Source organism: Neoarius graeffei, chromosome 4, assembly GCF_027579695.1.
Source record: "Neoarius graeffei isolate fNeoGra1 chromosome 4, fNeoGra1.pri, whole genome shotgun sequence".
In the NCBI taxonomy this organism is placed as follows: domain Eukaryota; kingdom Metazoa; phylum Chordata; class Actinopteri; order Siluriformes; family Ariidae; genus Neoarius; species Neoarius graeffei.
This window is the reverse complement of record NC_083572.1, coordinates 7,960,701-7,977,363: the sequence shown is the minus strand read 5'-3', so window position 1 is coordinate 7,977,363 and position 16,663 is coordinate 7,960,701. Positions and strand designations below refer to the sequence as shown.

At 39.2% G+C, this 16,663-nt stretch overlaps 1 protein-coding gene across 2 annotated transcripts in view; it reads right to left on the bottom strand.

The window, feature by feature from the left end:
- Positions 1-274: 274 nt before the first annotated feature.
- Positions 275-16,663, bottom strand: part of ercc3 (excision repair cross-complementation group 3) — a 30,465-nt gene continuing 14,076 nt past the window's right edge. The window contains exons 12-15 of one of the 2 annotated variants that reach the window (XM_060918777.1): positions 7,584-7,701; positions 7,363-7,481; positions 7,094-7,243; positions 275-664 (exon numbers count right to left, since the gene is read on the bottom strand). In XM_060918777.1, the coding sequence (XP_060774760.1) occupies positions 527-664; positions 7,094-7,243; positions 7,363-7,481; positions 7,584-7,701 (525 nt within the window). In that variant the 3' untranslated portion in view covers positions 275-526. Of the gene's footprint in view, positions 665-3,072; positions 3,698-7,093; positions 7,244-7,362; positions 7,482-7,583; positions 7,702-16,663 lie in introns of those variants that run through there. The other variant, XM_060918776.1, reaches the window with a different exon arrangement.

Here is a 16,663-nt window from a genome sequence, read left to right as displayed (position 1 = left end):
TAATCCTAGAGGTTCACATACTTTTGCCACTCACAGATATGTAATATTGGATCATTTTCCTCAATAAATAAATGACCAAGTATAATATTTTTGTCCCATTTGTTTAACTCGGTTCTCTTTATCTACTTTTAGGACGTGTGTGAAAATCTGATGATGTTTTAGGTCATATTTATGCAGAAATATAGAAAATTATAAAGGGTTCACAAACTTTCAAGCACCACTGTACTTAAAAACTAGATTTCATTATATACTGGAACATTTCGGAGAAACTAGGTTGCCCGCCCGGATCACATTTTCTTCGTTTCAGTCTTTATTTCTTTTCCCATTAGTGCTTTACTCTATATGAAGACAGCACTATCATGTAACTACACCAACTCTTTGTTCCCCATCTCTCATCAACACCTTGTTGGTCCTATTCTATAAAAGGTGTCACGTTTGGACCTGGGGTTCGAGACTTTCAGGGAAGTCGTGCGAGTGAGTGAGTGATTGAGTGAGTGAGTATCAGAAGTGCTGTTTTTCTCCACGCTCACTTCCGGAAGCGTTTGAAGAGAGGGTGAACGTTCTTGCCGGCTGACATCTTGCTGCTGCGTGACATCTGGTACTCCATGTAGATGGCGTCGTCTGCTCCTGACATGGAGCTCATGGTACCGGCTCGGCGAGAAAACTGGAGAGGAGGAACAAATAAATAACAAGAAGGTGTAAGGGAGGAAAGATAGAGAAACAAGGAGACAAAGAACAAACCTGCATAAGAAATGAAAGAAACATAAGAGAATGAAAAACAAAGGTTTTTTTTACTTCAGTTATGAAGACGCTACATTTGATTTTAGGCCTCGTTATAACCTAAATTAATAATATAGATAATTAAAAAATAAAAATGGTAAAACTTATTAAAGTTCCCTTAACTAACATTAAAGAAGTACTGCACATTAAAATATTTTTTGAGCTGTAAACTAAGTGATATGACATCAATATTGACAAAAAGTACCTTTTTCTTTTTTTTCCTCTTTTTTTTAAATCAGCATTTTATGGGTTGAAAATAGTTCAAAACACCAGCTACTGGTTAAAATCATTCTGAAACTTGCAAGACCGATGGTGACGTAGAGTTACCTGTTTCGTACTTCTCTACACCGTTAAATTTTTATGAAAAAAAAATAATAATAATTTTCACACCCTCGAACCAGAGGTAGGAGGCCCATCTCCCCCAGCCCGGGTGCGAATCTGAAACTGTGCTCCTTTTCAAACAGGCCTCACACATCAGCAGCACCCTTCACGTGGGAAGTGACATGATTTAACTGAGAATAAATAAAGTTGTAAACAGGAAAATCAACAAACAATCCAGCAAGTTTTGTTCCTCAAGGGAAGATCAACCCAAAACATCGATCAGAACTGAAATAGGATAAGAATTCTAATGAGAATTCTAATGAGAAGTCCCAAAACTCGTTAAAGGGGAACTGAAGTAATTTTTAAACTTGCTTTATTTCTTAATTAACGTGTTATTCAATTACGTTTTCGGTTTTAGTAACCTTATATCGTGACTCGTATTGGCAACTAATTGCAATTTAATATTATACTTATCGGCCTATTCGGCTTTTTAGCCATGTTGAATTTAGTTCGTTTGGTCCACGGCAGGCGTCGCTTATCCGCACGATCTTCACGAGACTTGTGCGAGACTTCGAAACGTGAAGTGTCAGCGCCGCCATTTTGAAAACTGTTTTCCAAACGAAATATTGCACAAAAACGTGTTTAAATGACGAACACTGCGTACTTTTTTCAAACTTTCCTGATTGCTATCAAAACAAACAAAACTTCCGGCTTGATTACATCAGCATTCGAAAGAGGGTGTGCGCGTCTTTTGACAACATTGGCAGATGTCGGTCACTTTCCCTGTGTCCGAAATTGCTCCCTACTCACTATATAGAGCACTATATAGTGAGGCGCCATTTTGTAGTGCTGTCCAAAACCTTAGTGAGGATTATTTACACCCTATATAGTGCAATCAAAGTATCCCACAATGCAGCACAAAAAGTAGTGTACAACGATGGTCACTAATCAAAGCAGTATATCCCATCTTGCATTGCGGTCACGCTGAAAGAAATCAAATTAGAAGTCTCAAATTTGATTTAATAAAAGGCAGCGGCAAAGAAGAAAGTATTCAGCATTGATTTTTTAAAAACTGAAAGATGCAGGTACTTTGTATTGATTAATGTGGGAAATACGCTGTGTATAATATGGATTTATCACAAAAATACATGCGCGTGTTTATTATTTTGAAAACCCACTGACTGATCTGATACGTTTTAATTGTGCGACAGTATACCAGCACGACGGACTAGTGCCCGAAAATGAACTCGCTGTATAGTCCTCTATATAGTAATTCCCTATATAGGGAGTAGTGACCGAGTGAGCGATTTCAGACACAGGGTTTGATTTCCGCTGTACGTTTTACTTCCGTCTTACGATGTCTCGCACAGGTCTCAACGAATCTCGTTTATGGGCACTGCTTTGGCATATGGACTGATATATTACATAGCGTCTTTCAAACACTCAACTTGCTATAGCAGTGACAAAACGGCTCTCAAAAATGCATTCCTATATTTAATAAAATGAGAAATAGAATTTTGATGATAAAAAAAATTTGCCTTCAGTTCTCCTTTAAGGTGAGCTAATTAGCAGTTCGCTAGCATAAATTTGACAGTACAACGACCAAGTTTTGTGTGGAGTGATGAGTTCTTTCAAACGAAACAATCAGAACAGAAATCCATGGAGAACTGACGGACGAGATACGATTTACCTGAATTGTGGACGACGGACGCCACGCCATGGCAACGGCTCCTCAGCCTCATGGCCAGATGTTTGAACGATGTACACAATATGTACATATTATAAATGGAATATTAAGGGAATTTTCTCCAATTTGGCAACCACAATGGTGTGCAGCATGGCAGCTGAGATCATCTGAGGTGAAGTTCTTGGGAGTCTAGGACATTCATTAACGGAACTCAGAGGAGGAGGAAATCTCCTGCTGGACCATGAACAACACCGTGTTCATTTAATCACGAGATTACAAAACAATACAGATTTGCACAGAGCTCTTTTATTTATATTTTCATGAAATATAATGCAGTAGTCAGTGGGAAAGAAGTTACATTTGATATAAAACAAATAAAATACAAAAAGCCACCAGTATGGATTTCATTCCATATCAGTTCATGGCAAGCATAGATTTAGCGTCATCTTGCCCAATACGCCCACTTTAAATCAAAAAAATAGATTTCATTATATACTGGAACATTTCGGAGAAACTAGGTTGCCCGCCCGGATCACATTTTCTTCGTTTCAGTCTTTATTTCTTTTCCCGTTAGTGCTTTAGTCTATATGAAGACAGCACTATCATGTAACTACACCAACTCTTTGTTCCCCATCTCTCATCAACACCTTGTTGGTCCTATTCTATAAAAGGTGTCACGTTTGGACATGAGGTTCGAGACTTTCAGGGAAGTCGTGCGAGTGAGTGAGTGATTGAGTGAGTGAGTATCAGAAGTGCTGTTTTTCTCCACGCTCACTTCCGGAAGCGTTTGAAGAGAGGGTGAATGTTCTTGCCGGCTGACATCTTGCTGCTGCGTGACATCTGGTACTCCATGTAGACGGCGTCGTCTGCTCCTGACATGGAGCTCATGGTACCGGCTCGGCGAGAAAACTGGAGAGGAGGAACAAATAAATAACAAGAAGGTGTAAGGGAGGAAAGATAGAGAAACAAGGAGACAAAGAACAAACCTGCATAAGAAAGGAAAGAAACGTAAGAGAATGAAAAACAGTGTTTTTTTTTTTTTACTTCAGTTATGAAGACGCTACATTTGATTTTAGGCCCTGTTATAACCTAAATTAATAATATTGATAATTAAAAAATAAAAATGGTAAAACTTGTTATTAAAGTTCCCTTAACTAACATTAAAGAAGTACTGCACATTAAAATATTTTTTGAGCTGTAAACTAAGTGATATGACATCAATATTGACAAAAAGTACCTTTTTCTTTTTTTTCCTCTTTTTTTAAATCGGCATTTTATGGGTTGAAAATAGTTCAAAACACCAGCTACTGGTTAAAATCATTCTGAAACTTGCAAGACCGATGGTGACGTAGAGTTACCTGTTTCGTACTTCTCTACACCGTTAAATTTTTATGAAAAAAAAAATAATCATAATAATAATTTTCACACCCTCGAACCAGAGGTAGGAGGCCCATCTCCCCCAGCCCGAGTGCGAATCTGAAACTGTGCTCCTTTTCAAACAGGCCTCACTCATCAGCAGCACCCTTCACGTGGGAAGTGACATGATTTAACTGAGAATAAATAAAGTTGTAAACAGGAAAATCAACAAACACTCCAGCAAGTTTTGTTCCTCAAGGGAAGATCAACCCAAAACATCGGTCAGAACTGAAATAGGATGAGAATTCTAATGAGAATTCTAATGAGAAGTCCCAAAACTCGTTAAAGGGGAACTGAAGTCATTTTTAAACTTGCTTTATTTCTTAATTAACGTGTTATTCAATTACGTTTTCGGTTTTAGTAACCTTATATCGTGACTCGTATTGGCAACTAATTGCAATTAAATATGATACTTATCGGCCTATTCGGTTTTTTAGCCATGTTGAATTTAGTTCGTTTGGTCCACGGCAGGCGTCGCTTATCCGCGCGATCTTCACGAGACTTGTGCGAGACTTCGAAACGTGAAGTGTCAGCGCCGCCATTTTGAAAACTGTTTTCCAAACGATATATTGCACAAAAACGTGTTTAAATGACGAACACTGCGTACTTTTTTCAAACTTTCCTGATTGCTATCAAAACAAACAAAACTTCCGGCTTGATTACATCAGCATTCGAAAGAGGGCGCGCGCGTCTTTTGACAATGTTGGCAGATGTCGGTCACTTTCCCCATGTCCGAAATTGCTCCCTACTAGAGTGTGGATCGGGCCGATTTTTTCTGTCCGAGACCGGCCCGCATCCGACAGAGCGATGCTCGAAACCGACCAGAGTCCGAAAGGAATTGAGATATTTGTGCCCGAGCCCGACCGAAGCCATTTAAATCACACTTTTCATTAGCCTACTAAAGACCAATGTATGATATTTTGTGTGGAAAGTTTGTGTGGTTTTATCAACAAACTGAAAAGGGCATTTTGAGTCATCAACACCGGCGAGCGCTTTAAGCGCACGCTTAGAGCAAGTCTGCCAGGCTCATGTAGCCTACTCCCTTAACCTAAGCAAACCAAAAATAACGGAACAGCAGAACAAATCCACAACATTCAGACAAAGGGTTCTGTTGACCTAATAAACACTAGGCCATTTAATGAAATTCAACAAATAATTGAAATGAAAATCCCGCTGGCTGTCTGCACACGTCATAAACACACACTTGCGTGTGCACCAAAATAACATAGCCACAATATTGCCGTAAAGCCATCACATACCCTACAAATAGGCCTAACCAAGATATATGGCCTAGGTCTGTATATTAAATTAACTTCTGCTCCCAGCACAGTAACAATAGCCTATGGAGCGCTTGCATGTGACGTCACAGCCGATCCAGATTGTGACAGACGCCATCTTGTCGGTCAAACGCCATATTCCGCCTTCTACTTCTGGTTCTACTTCTGCTTTTACTTCTACCTTTTCTTCTGGAAAACCCTACTATATACAATTCTACTACAACGGCTGCGGCTACAAGCTCTCCCTACCTGTGCACGTTTTTTATGTTTTTTGTGTGTATTTTTGTGTGTTCGTCTGTACCGGACTTCAATATCCACTACAACCGTATGGACTTACTGGACATTGGTTTCCAGCAGAAAATGACGGTTTGTAGCGATTTCCATCGCATGCACAACATTCCGGACGAGACAGCGAGACCAGCGGGGTCTCTGTGGATTGTTATCGGAAGCAAAGCGAAGGAGGCGGCGTCGGGAGCAGAAGCAAAAGCGAGGCTGCAGGCAGAGCCGGCCTGTTGACTAAGCTCAGAAAACAGCCACTCAAATCTCCACTGCTAAGCCTCTACCTCTCCAACGCCAGATCCATGTAAACAAGACGGACGATTTGGAATTACAGCTGGAATTACCTTATTCTATTCTATAATCGGCTGGTCAGTGCTACACTCAATACTTAAGTGACTTACCCATCCAATGAGGATTCTTGTTTACAAGATGCCACATCTGAGTTGCTGACAAATCCTGAATTTCTGTAAAGATAACTGTCCAGAGATTTATAAGCACGCAGTGCTTCACCACTGAACAGCGAGGGAAAGTTGATGAGGTAATTATACACGTCTGGGTATTCCGCTGGCAGTTCAAAATCCGGTCGTGAAAACTCCGTCCAGAAAGCCATAATGGTGATGTTCATTTGTGCATTCTTTCAGATAAAGGAACCGCGGAGTGTTCAGACGACTTGTTGATGGTCTTGAAACTTTTTTTTTTTTTTTTGTGGTGTGACCCATTTAACTTTTGAGTAAGTGGAAAATGGCTCATGCCCTAAAATAAAATGAGCGACAACCCTCGGACTTGTCAACAGCTCCAAGGTGAGCTAATTAGCAGTTCGCTAGCAAAAATTTGACAGTACAACGACCAAGTTTTGTGTGGAGTGATGAGTTCTTTCAAACAAAACAATCAGAACAGAAATCCATGGAGAACTGACGGACGAGATACGATTTACCTGAATTGTGGACGACGGACGCCACGCCATGGCAACGGCTCCTCAGCCTCATGGCCAGATGTTTGAACAATGTACACAATATATACATATTGTATATACACAAACTTTAAGCAGCAAGGATTTTTCTGTATAAATAGTTCGTAAGGGTTAAAACATGGGGACATGCTGTTATAGAAAAATAACCAATGATCGGGTGGAGCGGTAGTGAGACCATCCGAGTTACTGTCACAACCCAAAAGTTGATGATTTTCCTATAACAGCATGCCCCAAAGCATTTTATTCCTTTTCTACAACAGATATTTGTTCACACATCGATTGCAACTTATTAACGAAGAATATGGTCGTTCTTATCTGCTTATAGCTACATTCATTTAATCATGAAATCTCAAATTCATGTACCGGAGTTTTTCCTCCGAACTCTCCAGCCACCACCTCTTCCTCTGCGTCCAGGTCAGTCGCTGCCAGAACTTTCTGTAAGAGCTGCTGCTGTTCCTCACGTGTCGAGAACATCAAGTCCTCCTCCTCCATTCCTGCCAGCTTCGTGATCACCTTAAAGAGAGGGACGAGATTGTTCAGATTCACTTTCAAAAATATTCATGAAAGCCACACGGAGTGAAATATAAAGGTTTAAAAATGGAGCCGAATCCAGTGATAGTGTCGTGTTGAACCTTAAAACTGTATCCCTGATCCACCAGGAAGCGCTGTCTCTTTGTAGAATAGGCCATTTCCTGTGTGTCCTGAGACACCAGAGAGTAGAAATAGGCATTGTATTCTTCAGCAACCATCCCTGCACAAAAACAAAAAACACTTTCAGTCCTACCCAGAGCAGCAGACAGGAAGAAAGATAGTGCACAGTGATTTTCTATCTTTTTTTTTTTGCCATTGTTACCTTTCTTGGCACGCAGCACTCTGCCCAGTCTCTGAGCCTCCTGACGCCGGGAGCCACCATGAGACGAGATCTGAATCAAAACGTTTGCCTCAGGCAGGTCGAAGGACGTGTCTCCTACCTGAGACAGGACAAGAAAGTCTCAGAAGCTCAGTGGTTAAGGTTTTGAAATTGCACATGGTCCATATCTCTCAACCGTTCAGCTCAGAGCTTTGTAAAACTTGTTGACGCTGCTAGTGTTTCAGATCTTACCGCTGTCCAATGCTTTTTAAAAAGATGCTATAAGAGACGATATACATCAACAGCATCAACCAGTTTTAACATCTTGGAGCTTTTGGAGAAGTGTGACCACTGTCTTTGGAATAAAATCAAAAAGAGAGACCATCCTTTACACAGCTTCCTCACTACTGATAAAGAATCATCTGAGCACCTGAGAAATAGAACCTAAGATAAACGCTGAACGCTTTAGAGATAGCACTTTAATAGGTTAATATTTAAATATAATTAAGCTGTATAATTTTTTAAAGAAATTTGTAGTATTTTTCATAATTGTAAATCTCGAAATTATCACGCGCTTTTTTTTTTTTTTAAATCTTAATTCAGGGATCCCAGCAGTAATTGAAAAAAAATAGAGGAGCGTAAGAAACTATCAGCAGGGGTCAAGGGTGCTGCAAGCCCCCTGAAGCTGTTGAGATTTTAACATTTAAAGATGCTATGGAGCACTTGCATGTGACGTCACAGCCGATCCAGATTGTGACAGACGCCATCGTGTCGGTCAAACACCATATTCCGCCTTCTACTTCTGCTTTTACTTCTACCTTTTCTTCTGGAAAACCCTACTACCGGTATATACAATTCTACTACAACGGTTGCAGCTACAAGCTCTCCCTACCTGTGCACGCTTTTTATGTTTTTTGTGTGTATTTCTGCGTGTTGTTCGTCTGTACCGGACTTCAATATCCACTACAACCGTATGGACTTACTGGACATTGGTTTCCAGCAGAAAATGACAGTTTGTAGCGATTTCCATCGCATGCACAACATTCCGGACGAGAAAAAAAAAAATTATAACATTCCGGGCGAGACCAGCGGGGTCTCCGTGGATTGTTATCGGAAGCAAAGCGAAGGAGGTGGCGCCGGGAGCAGAAGCGAGGCTGCAGGCAGAGCCGGCCTGTTGACTAAGCTCAGAAAACAGCCACTCAAATCTCCACTGCCAAGCCTCTACCTCTCCAACGCCAGATCCATGTAAACAAGACAGACGATTTGGAATTACCTTATTCTATTCTATAATCGGCTGGTCAGTGCTATACTCAATACTTAAGTGACTTACCCGTCCAATGAGGATTGTTATTTTCTTGTTTACAAGATGCCACATCTGAGTCGCTGACAAATCCTGAATTTCTGTAAAGATAACTGTCCAGAGATTTATAAGCACGCAGTGCTTCACCACTGAACAGCGAGGGAAAGTTAATGAGGTAATTATACACGTCCGGGTATTCTGCTGGCAGTTCAAAATCCGGTCGTGAAAACTCCGTCCGGAAAGCCATAAGGGTCACAAATCTGTAGATCGTTTATTTTAGACATATATCTAGTTATCTGTTCATTAGAAAAATGAGCCGTGTAGTCCGTCGGTTGAAATTGATCCATTCTGTACACGAGTGCAGCAGTATTCAGCGGTGTTTTTGACCGACAAGATGGCGGTTGTGTACTTTCCGGTCACGTGACTGCAAGATCTCTATAGAACACATTTTTTACATAGATTTAACATAGAAAAGCAACAGAATTTAACAATAATGTGTATCTATTTGATACCGTATTTTGTAATCAATGACATAAGTGGCAAAAAAAAAATTGTTATTTATAAAAATTAGATGAAAATGTAGCTTTGAAGAATATACTTCTAACCCGGACACTGTTCCGCTATCTCTTTTATGGACGCTAACTTTTTTTCCACGACATATTCAGGGCTGTCAAATTGTAAATAAGAAATCCGAGGAAAAGGGGGGGTCTGGGGGGCACAGCCCCCCAGCAAAGCCAGACACCAAGCCATTTTAGGTGTTATATGGTGTATTCTGAGCATTTCCTGCAAGTAAAAAATTGATCTCAACAAGTAAATATTTGACTAGTCTTGGTCTTCATTTTGCCATATAAAATACCCATCAACAGTTTTCTCTTTTAAAATGAAAGATCCATGTAAAATACCTTGAAATATCTAATAAGTGCCTATGTATTTTATCTCTTAATCAAAATAAAAGTAAAAAAAAAAAGTGTAAATAACAATTTAAAGAAATGTTAATAAAAGAAAACTTTGATAGGCCTTTCAAAATGACTTTGTGAAAAATCATGCTCAATATTTAAGTGAGAGATACCTGTTGTCTTCCAAATTACACTTAATTCTTGTATTATGTCCTGGCTTTTTCCAAGAATCTGTCACAATGTCTCTTGTCTACAGAGCAAAAGTTTAAAAAAAAACTAATGCTTCTATTATTTACATCTTTTCTTTTACTTCTGGCTCCTTCTATTCCTCTTTGCATCACTCCCAACTATTTCTTTCAATTCATCTTTCAGTAAGGCTATTAGTTATTAGTTCTATAGTATTTGCATTCCTCTATTAAAGCTATTTACAAAATGTTCATAATCTGTCAAACAGCATCTAATGAAAGTCTTTTAATTTTCTTTTCTTTAACACCATCTCTTTCAGTTTTGCAAACTTGTTCTTTTTCATCTTTTCCTTCAGTCTGTCTGTGTGTTCTTTTCTAGCCCTCTTTGCATCTCTCTCAAACACCTCCTTAGCTTTCCTTTTTGATGGCATCTTAACTATGTCTGATCTTGCAGCCCAAAATATGTTCAAAACCCACCAAAATGCACTTGAAACCGCCCAATCTGGCAACACTGCTCCTGAGTCGCAGTCAAGACGTGTTCCACGCTCAGCTGGCATAAAACTCTGAGTCCGGCTGAGCCGCCGGTCTCGTGCAAGGCGATTAAAACCTATGATTAAAACCGACTAGACCCCCCCCCCAATGATTTTTAATGCAAAAATAGACGTTTTGTGAAGATGATATTTTTCGCGACAGAATCCGCGGAAATTTCACAGCCCTGCATATTGAATTAAGTTCAACGCATTAGAAACAAAAGCAAGAACGGAGTTAAAACACATTTTCTAGCAAATGGGCGCAGTATTGTTTTCTCGTTCTATCGCGTACAGTCTCGCAGTATTTACATCAATTTAACTTCCGAGTGTTCCCGAATGTCAACGAGAACAAACGAAGCTGACAAAAACCTCGCTAAACAAGCAAACCAAATCAGAACGTATTCTGCTGGTCATTTTACTTAAACATATTTTTAACGGATATACAAGAGATTAAAAAAAAAACAAAAAAAAAAACACCACCACTTTGGCTAGAAAAATAGCGGACGTCTGGGATCCCTGTTAATTCTAACATCTGATATGTATGTTTATCTGATGAATTAAATACATTTGAATTGAATTTTAAAACAAATTTATTTTCAGCGAGTCAGGACTCAGGAACAGTTTTGATCTTTACGTCAAAAGCTATCTGTTTAGCAAGGGAGTTTTGTTCAAAGTAGACAGCCTTTTGATTTCGTAAAATCGGTGAAATTTAGTTCCCAAATAATGAACAAATAATGAGCATGAAATCGCTCGCTTTGCGCAGTCAAGCAGACAGAGGAAGTTCGTGTGCGCATGCTTCGCCTTCGTCTTCTTTTGGGTTTTACATCAGCTGGCACCCACAGTGTTGCGTTACTGCCATCTACAGGTTTCCCTTTGAGCGTGCACTGACTGTTCCATCATTCTGTCGCTAAACAAACAGCTGATCACATCGCGGTGCTCGCTGACCGCCAATATTTATTAGTTTGATCCTGCATTTCCTTTCTTTCGTATATAATATCACGTCTTTTCTTCTCGCTTCCTGCTACTGTAGTCGGTCTTTCAAGTTTCATTCGCATCCTTCATTTTTCTCTCCCACAATGCCTTGCGCGAACAGGGAAAGCCCACCACGTGATGCATGACGTAGTATCGTGTATTGTGTCACGGTGAAGCACAATAAACAAGTGTTGCTAGGCAAAACAAACCTCGCCCGGTAGCACTTATGATGAATATGAAGGAAGATATCGCGGAAAAAAAAAAAGATTTTGACCTTTTTGGTGACCTTGACCTTGTGTGTGAACATACTTGGCCAATAAACATGGTTCTGATTCTCTGCTGCTCTCAGCCAATCAGAACACACCGTACTGCACAATTATTATACTCTTACAGCACAATGACATAAATGGCGAGCGCCTCTATATGAGGCAGTAGCCACAAAAACCTTGACCGGATGACCCCCAAAATGCTGGAGGTTCTATTTGAGACCAATGGCCATCCATCCTGAAAGTTTCATGAAGATTGGTCCAGCCGTCTTCCCGTAACATCATTAACAAAAAAAAACAAAAAAAAAAAACCCTACCGGAAACAATACCCCGCTCCCTGGTGGACGCCGTCCCAGGTGAGGTAAATAGCGGAGAATTTAGGGCCATGTGGCCTTAATTTCATTAATTGTTCTATTTAAAATAAATTATAAAATTGAAAGTCTGTGATTTGACTTCAGTAGCTTTCGGTCCACTAAACCAGGGCTTTTCAAAGTGTGGGGCGTGCCTCCCCTAGGGGGCGCCAGAGTTCTTCAGGAGGGGCGCGCAACGTGAGGAAAAATAAACCAGAATAAGTTACGATTGCGGACATTTAGCGAACTTCAGCTAGCCTTTGCCAGAGACAAAATGGATCGATTTTTAGTACCTAAAGCAGGGGTTTTCAAAGTGTGGGAGAGTCAGCCCCCCCTCGGAGAGCAAATAAACAACAGCGCCCCCCCCCTTACAATTTTTGTTGTTGCTATACTTAATGTTCCATTCGTATTTTTAAAAAATGGTTGTTTTACACATTTTTATTTTTTTCTTTTTCACATTTTAAACATCTGTGCTTTTTAAAACATCTTGTTTTACACATTTTAAACATCTCATAGCATCGTTAGCTAGCACCTCTTGGCAGACAACACACTGTGGCAGTGGAGCATCTTCAGATCCAGTCCATGAAAATCCAAACTTTAAATAATCGTGGTCATACTTCCTTCTTTTTTCAGTCCCCCCAGAATTCCGCGGGCCTTTTTTGTGTGATTGTTGCGGGCTAAAATGTCTGATGTTGCGGGGTTTTTTCCAAAAAATTGCGATGAAAGTTGCGGTGTTTTTTAGGTTTTTGTTGCGATTACATTGCGGGAGGAAGTGAAAGTTGTGAGAAATTGTTGCGATTTTCTCTTTTTGTGATTAAAATTGAGTGATAAGTTATTACTGAAAAACTATTGATTAAAAAAAAACAAAGACACTGAGAAATGGTCCTATAAACAACTTTACCAATATAAAAGATTACCAGGACTACAAAAATGCAGAAAAATAGGCTTTACTTATCCAAATGCACCTGTTGGTTCAAAAGTTAAAGTGCATAGAACCTCGCAGCACAACATGAAGTTACCTTAAAATAGAATATAAATGCCTCAGCTTTCATGTAAGAAAAAAAAACCTATTAATACTAGTACTGTGTGCAGGCAGTCTCTCCTGAAGACTAAATTAAACAATAATTATAAACTAATAAAATAAATGGCTCAGGCTTCATAGAAGAAAAAAAAAACAAATTTGAACAGAATCTCACAGTATGATGCTGAAGCTGCCTAAACAATGGAAAATAAAATACCATTTTGGCAAAAATGTTGGCATCCATTAATTTCTTGTATTAAGTAAAAAAAATAATGTAAAGTGCACACAGTCCTTCACTGTAAACATAACACACTTTCAGTAACAGAATTTAAGCCTACATAAACACTGACTCACACATCATGCAATGTTGCCAGATACTGCTGACGTTTTCCAGCCCAAAATATGTTTAAAACCCGCCAAAATGCACTTGAAACCGCCCAATCTGGCAACACTGCACGCATGCTGCTTCTCTTGAACGTATACACGGAAGTAAGGCGGAAGGTAGTTTATCGACGTCACCTCAAGACGACGCCAACGATTGGTCAAATTTGCGGGAAAGTTGCGGTGATTGGATATAATTGCAACACCGCCCTGAATTCGCGGGGATTGGTTGAATTTGCGTTTAAGTTGCAAATCGCAACATCCTGGAGGCTCTGGGTTTTTTTGCTTGGCCCAGACTCTGTCTCCTCACTCACTGTAGCTTTAGGTACTAAAAATCGATCCATTTTGTCTCTGGCAAAGGCTAGCTGAAGCTCGCTAAATGTCCGCAATAGTAATTTATTCTGGTTTATTTTTCCTCACGTTGCGCCCCCCCTGAAGAACTCTGGCGCCCCCCAGGGGAGGCACGCCCCACACTTTGAAAAGCCCTGACCTAAAGCTACAGTGAGTGAGGAGACAGAGTCTGGGCCAAACAAAAAAAGAAGGAAGTATGACCACGATTATTTAAAGTTTGGATTTTCATGGACTGGATCTGAAGATGCTCCACTGCCACAGTGTGTTGTCTGCCAAGAGGTGCTAGCTAACGATGCTATGAGATGTTTAAAATGTGTAAAACAAGATGTTTTAAAAAAAAGCACAGATGTTTAAAATGTGTAAAAAAAAAAAAAAGAGGTTTTAAAAAAGCTCATATGTTTTAAATGTGTAAAAAAGATGTTTTCAAAAAGCACAGATGTTTAAAATGTGTAAAAAAGAGGTTTTAAAAAAGCTCATGTGTAAAAAAGAGGTTTTAAAAAAGCTCATGTGTAAAAAAAAGGTTTTAAAAAAGCTCATGTTTTAAATGTGTAAAAAAGAGGTTTTAAAAAAGCACAGATGTTTAAAATGTGTAAAAAAGAGGTTTTAAAAAAGCTCATGTGTAAAAAAGGTTTTAAAAAAGCACAGATGTTTAAAATGTGTAAAAAAGAGGTTTTAAAAAAGCTCATGTGTAAAAAAGAGGTTTTAAAAAAGCTCATGTGTAAAAAAAAAAAGGTTTTAAAAAAGCTCATATGTTTAAAATGTGTAAAAAAGAGGTTTTAAAAAAAGCTCATGTGTAAAAAAGAGGTTTTAAAAAAGCTCATGTGTAAAAAAAAGGTTTTAAAAAAGCTCATGTGTAAAAAAAAGGTTTTAAAAAAGCTCATATGTTTTAAATGTGTAAAAAAGATGTTTTCAAAAAGCACAGATGTTTAAAATGTGTAAAAAAGAGGTTTTAAAAAAGCTCATACTGTATGTGTAAAAAAAGGCTTTAAAAAAGCTCATATGTTTTAAATGTGTAAAAGATGTTTTCAAAAAGCACAGATGTTTTAAATATGTAAAAATGAGGTTTTAAAAAAGCTCATGTTTTAAATGTGTAAAAAAGAGGTTTTAAAAAGCTCATGTTTTAAATGTGTAAAAAAGAGGTTTTCAAAAAGCACAGATGTTTAAAATGTGTAAAAAAGAGGTTTTCAAAAAGCACAGATGTTTGAAATGTGTAAAAAAGAGGTTTTCAAAAAGCACAGATGTTTAAAATGTGTAAAAAAGAGGTTTTCAAAAAGCACAGATGTTTGAAATGTGTAAAAAGAGAGGTTTTCAAAAAGCTCATATGTTTAAAGGGATAGTTCGGGATTTTTGACATGAATCTATATGGTATCCCCGTCAGCAGTGTCGTGCATCCACACTGACTTACCCCCGACAGTGTTCTGTGAGCCTAGATATTGTACAGTGTTGGTCAGTGCACAAGTAGTTCCGGCAGGTTTCCTGGGGTCTGCAAAGTAACACGTTTTTCTTCTCAAAACAGCTCGTGTTCGAATGAGTGATTTATTAGCATAACAAAACCCTTGTAGTCCAAAAAGTCACACCTTGTAATTGCTTGGGGCTACTTTCTCTCAATAGCGATCAGTGCGCGCTGTCACTGTTAACAGTTGTGTGCGAGCTAGCCAACAACTTTCATTAGTTGTTCGACAGAGTGTTTAGCAGCAGCAAATTGCTTTCCTCCTCAGTATACAAGTGCGCTTCCATGGCAGGGAAAAAGAAACTACCACTGCTGCCTATGTAGTGCCCTATTTATACAAATAGGAGTCATTCAGGATTCAGCCATGTTTTTGCTCCGTGTCATGGCTGAATCCTGAATGACTCCTATTTGTATAAATAGGGCACTACATAGGCAGCAGTGGTAGTTTCTTTTTCCCTGCCATGGAAGCGCACTTGTATACTGAGGAGGAAAGCAATTTGCTGCTGCTAAACACTCTGTCGAACAACTAATGAAAGTTGTTGGCTAGCTCGCACACAACTGTTAACAGTGACAGCGCGCACTGATCGCTATTGAGAGAAAGTAGCCCCAAGCAATTACAAGGTGTGACTTTTTGGACTACAAGGGTTTTGTTATGCTAATAAATCACTCATTCGAACACGAGCTGTTTTGAGAAGAAAAACGTGTTACTTTGCAGACCCCAGGAAACCTGCCGGAACTACTTGTGCACTGACCAACACTGTACAATATCTAGGCTCACAGAACACTGTCGGGGGTAAGTCAGTGTGGATGCACGACACTGCTGACGGGGATACCATATAGATTCATGTCAAAAATCCCGAACTATCCCTTTAAAATGTGTAAAAAGATGTTTTCAGAAAGCACAGATGTTTAAAATGCGTAAAAGAAAAAAAAATGTGTACAACACCCATTTTTTTAAAATACGAATGGAACATTAAGTATAGCAACAACAAAAATTGTAAGGAGGGGCGCTGTTGTTTATTTGCTCTCTGAGGGGGGGCTGACTCTCCCACACTTTGAAAACCCCTGTGCTAAACAAAAATAACTGTGTGTCAGGGAAAATTATGCTTATGACCTAAACTTGAAAAAAGCTGAAAGGCAGTCTAGCTTTAAAATCAAAGTCAGTGGAAGTCAGTGAATGAACTGCTAGCTGGGGGGATTAAAAAAAACAAAGCAAAAAAAAACACAAAAAACATGACGCTGAAATCATTAACCAGTATTTGCAGGATCCAAGTTAAAACATAACGGACAGTGACTAATTTTTAATTAGAAATGTAATATCTTATTAGGCGGCACGGTGGTGTAGTGGTTAGCGCTGTCGCCTCACAGCAAGAAGGTCCGG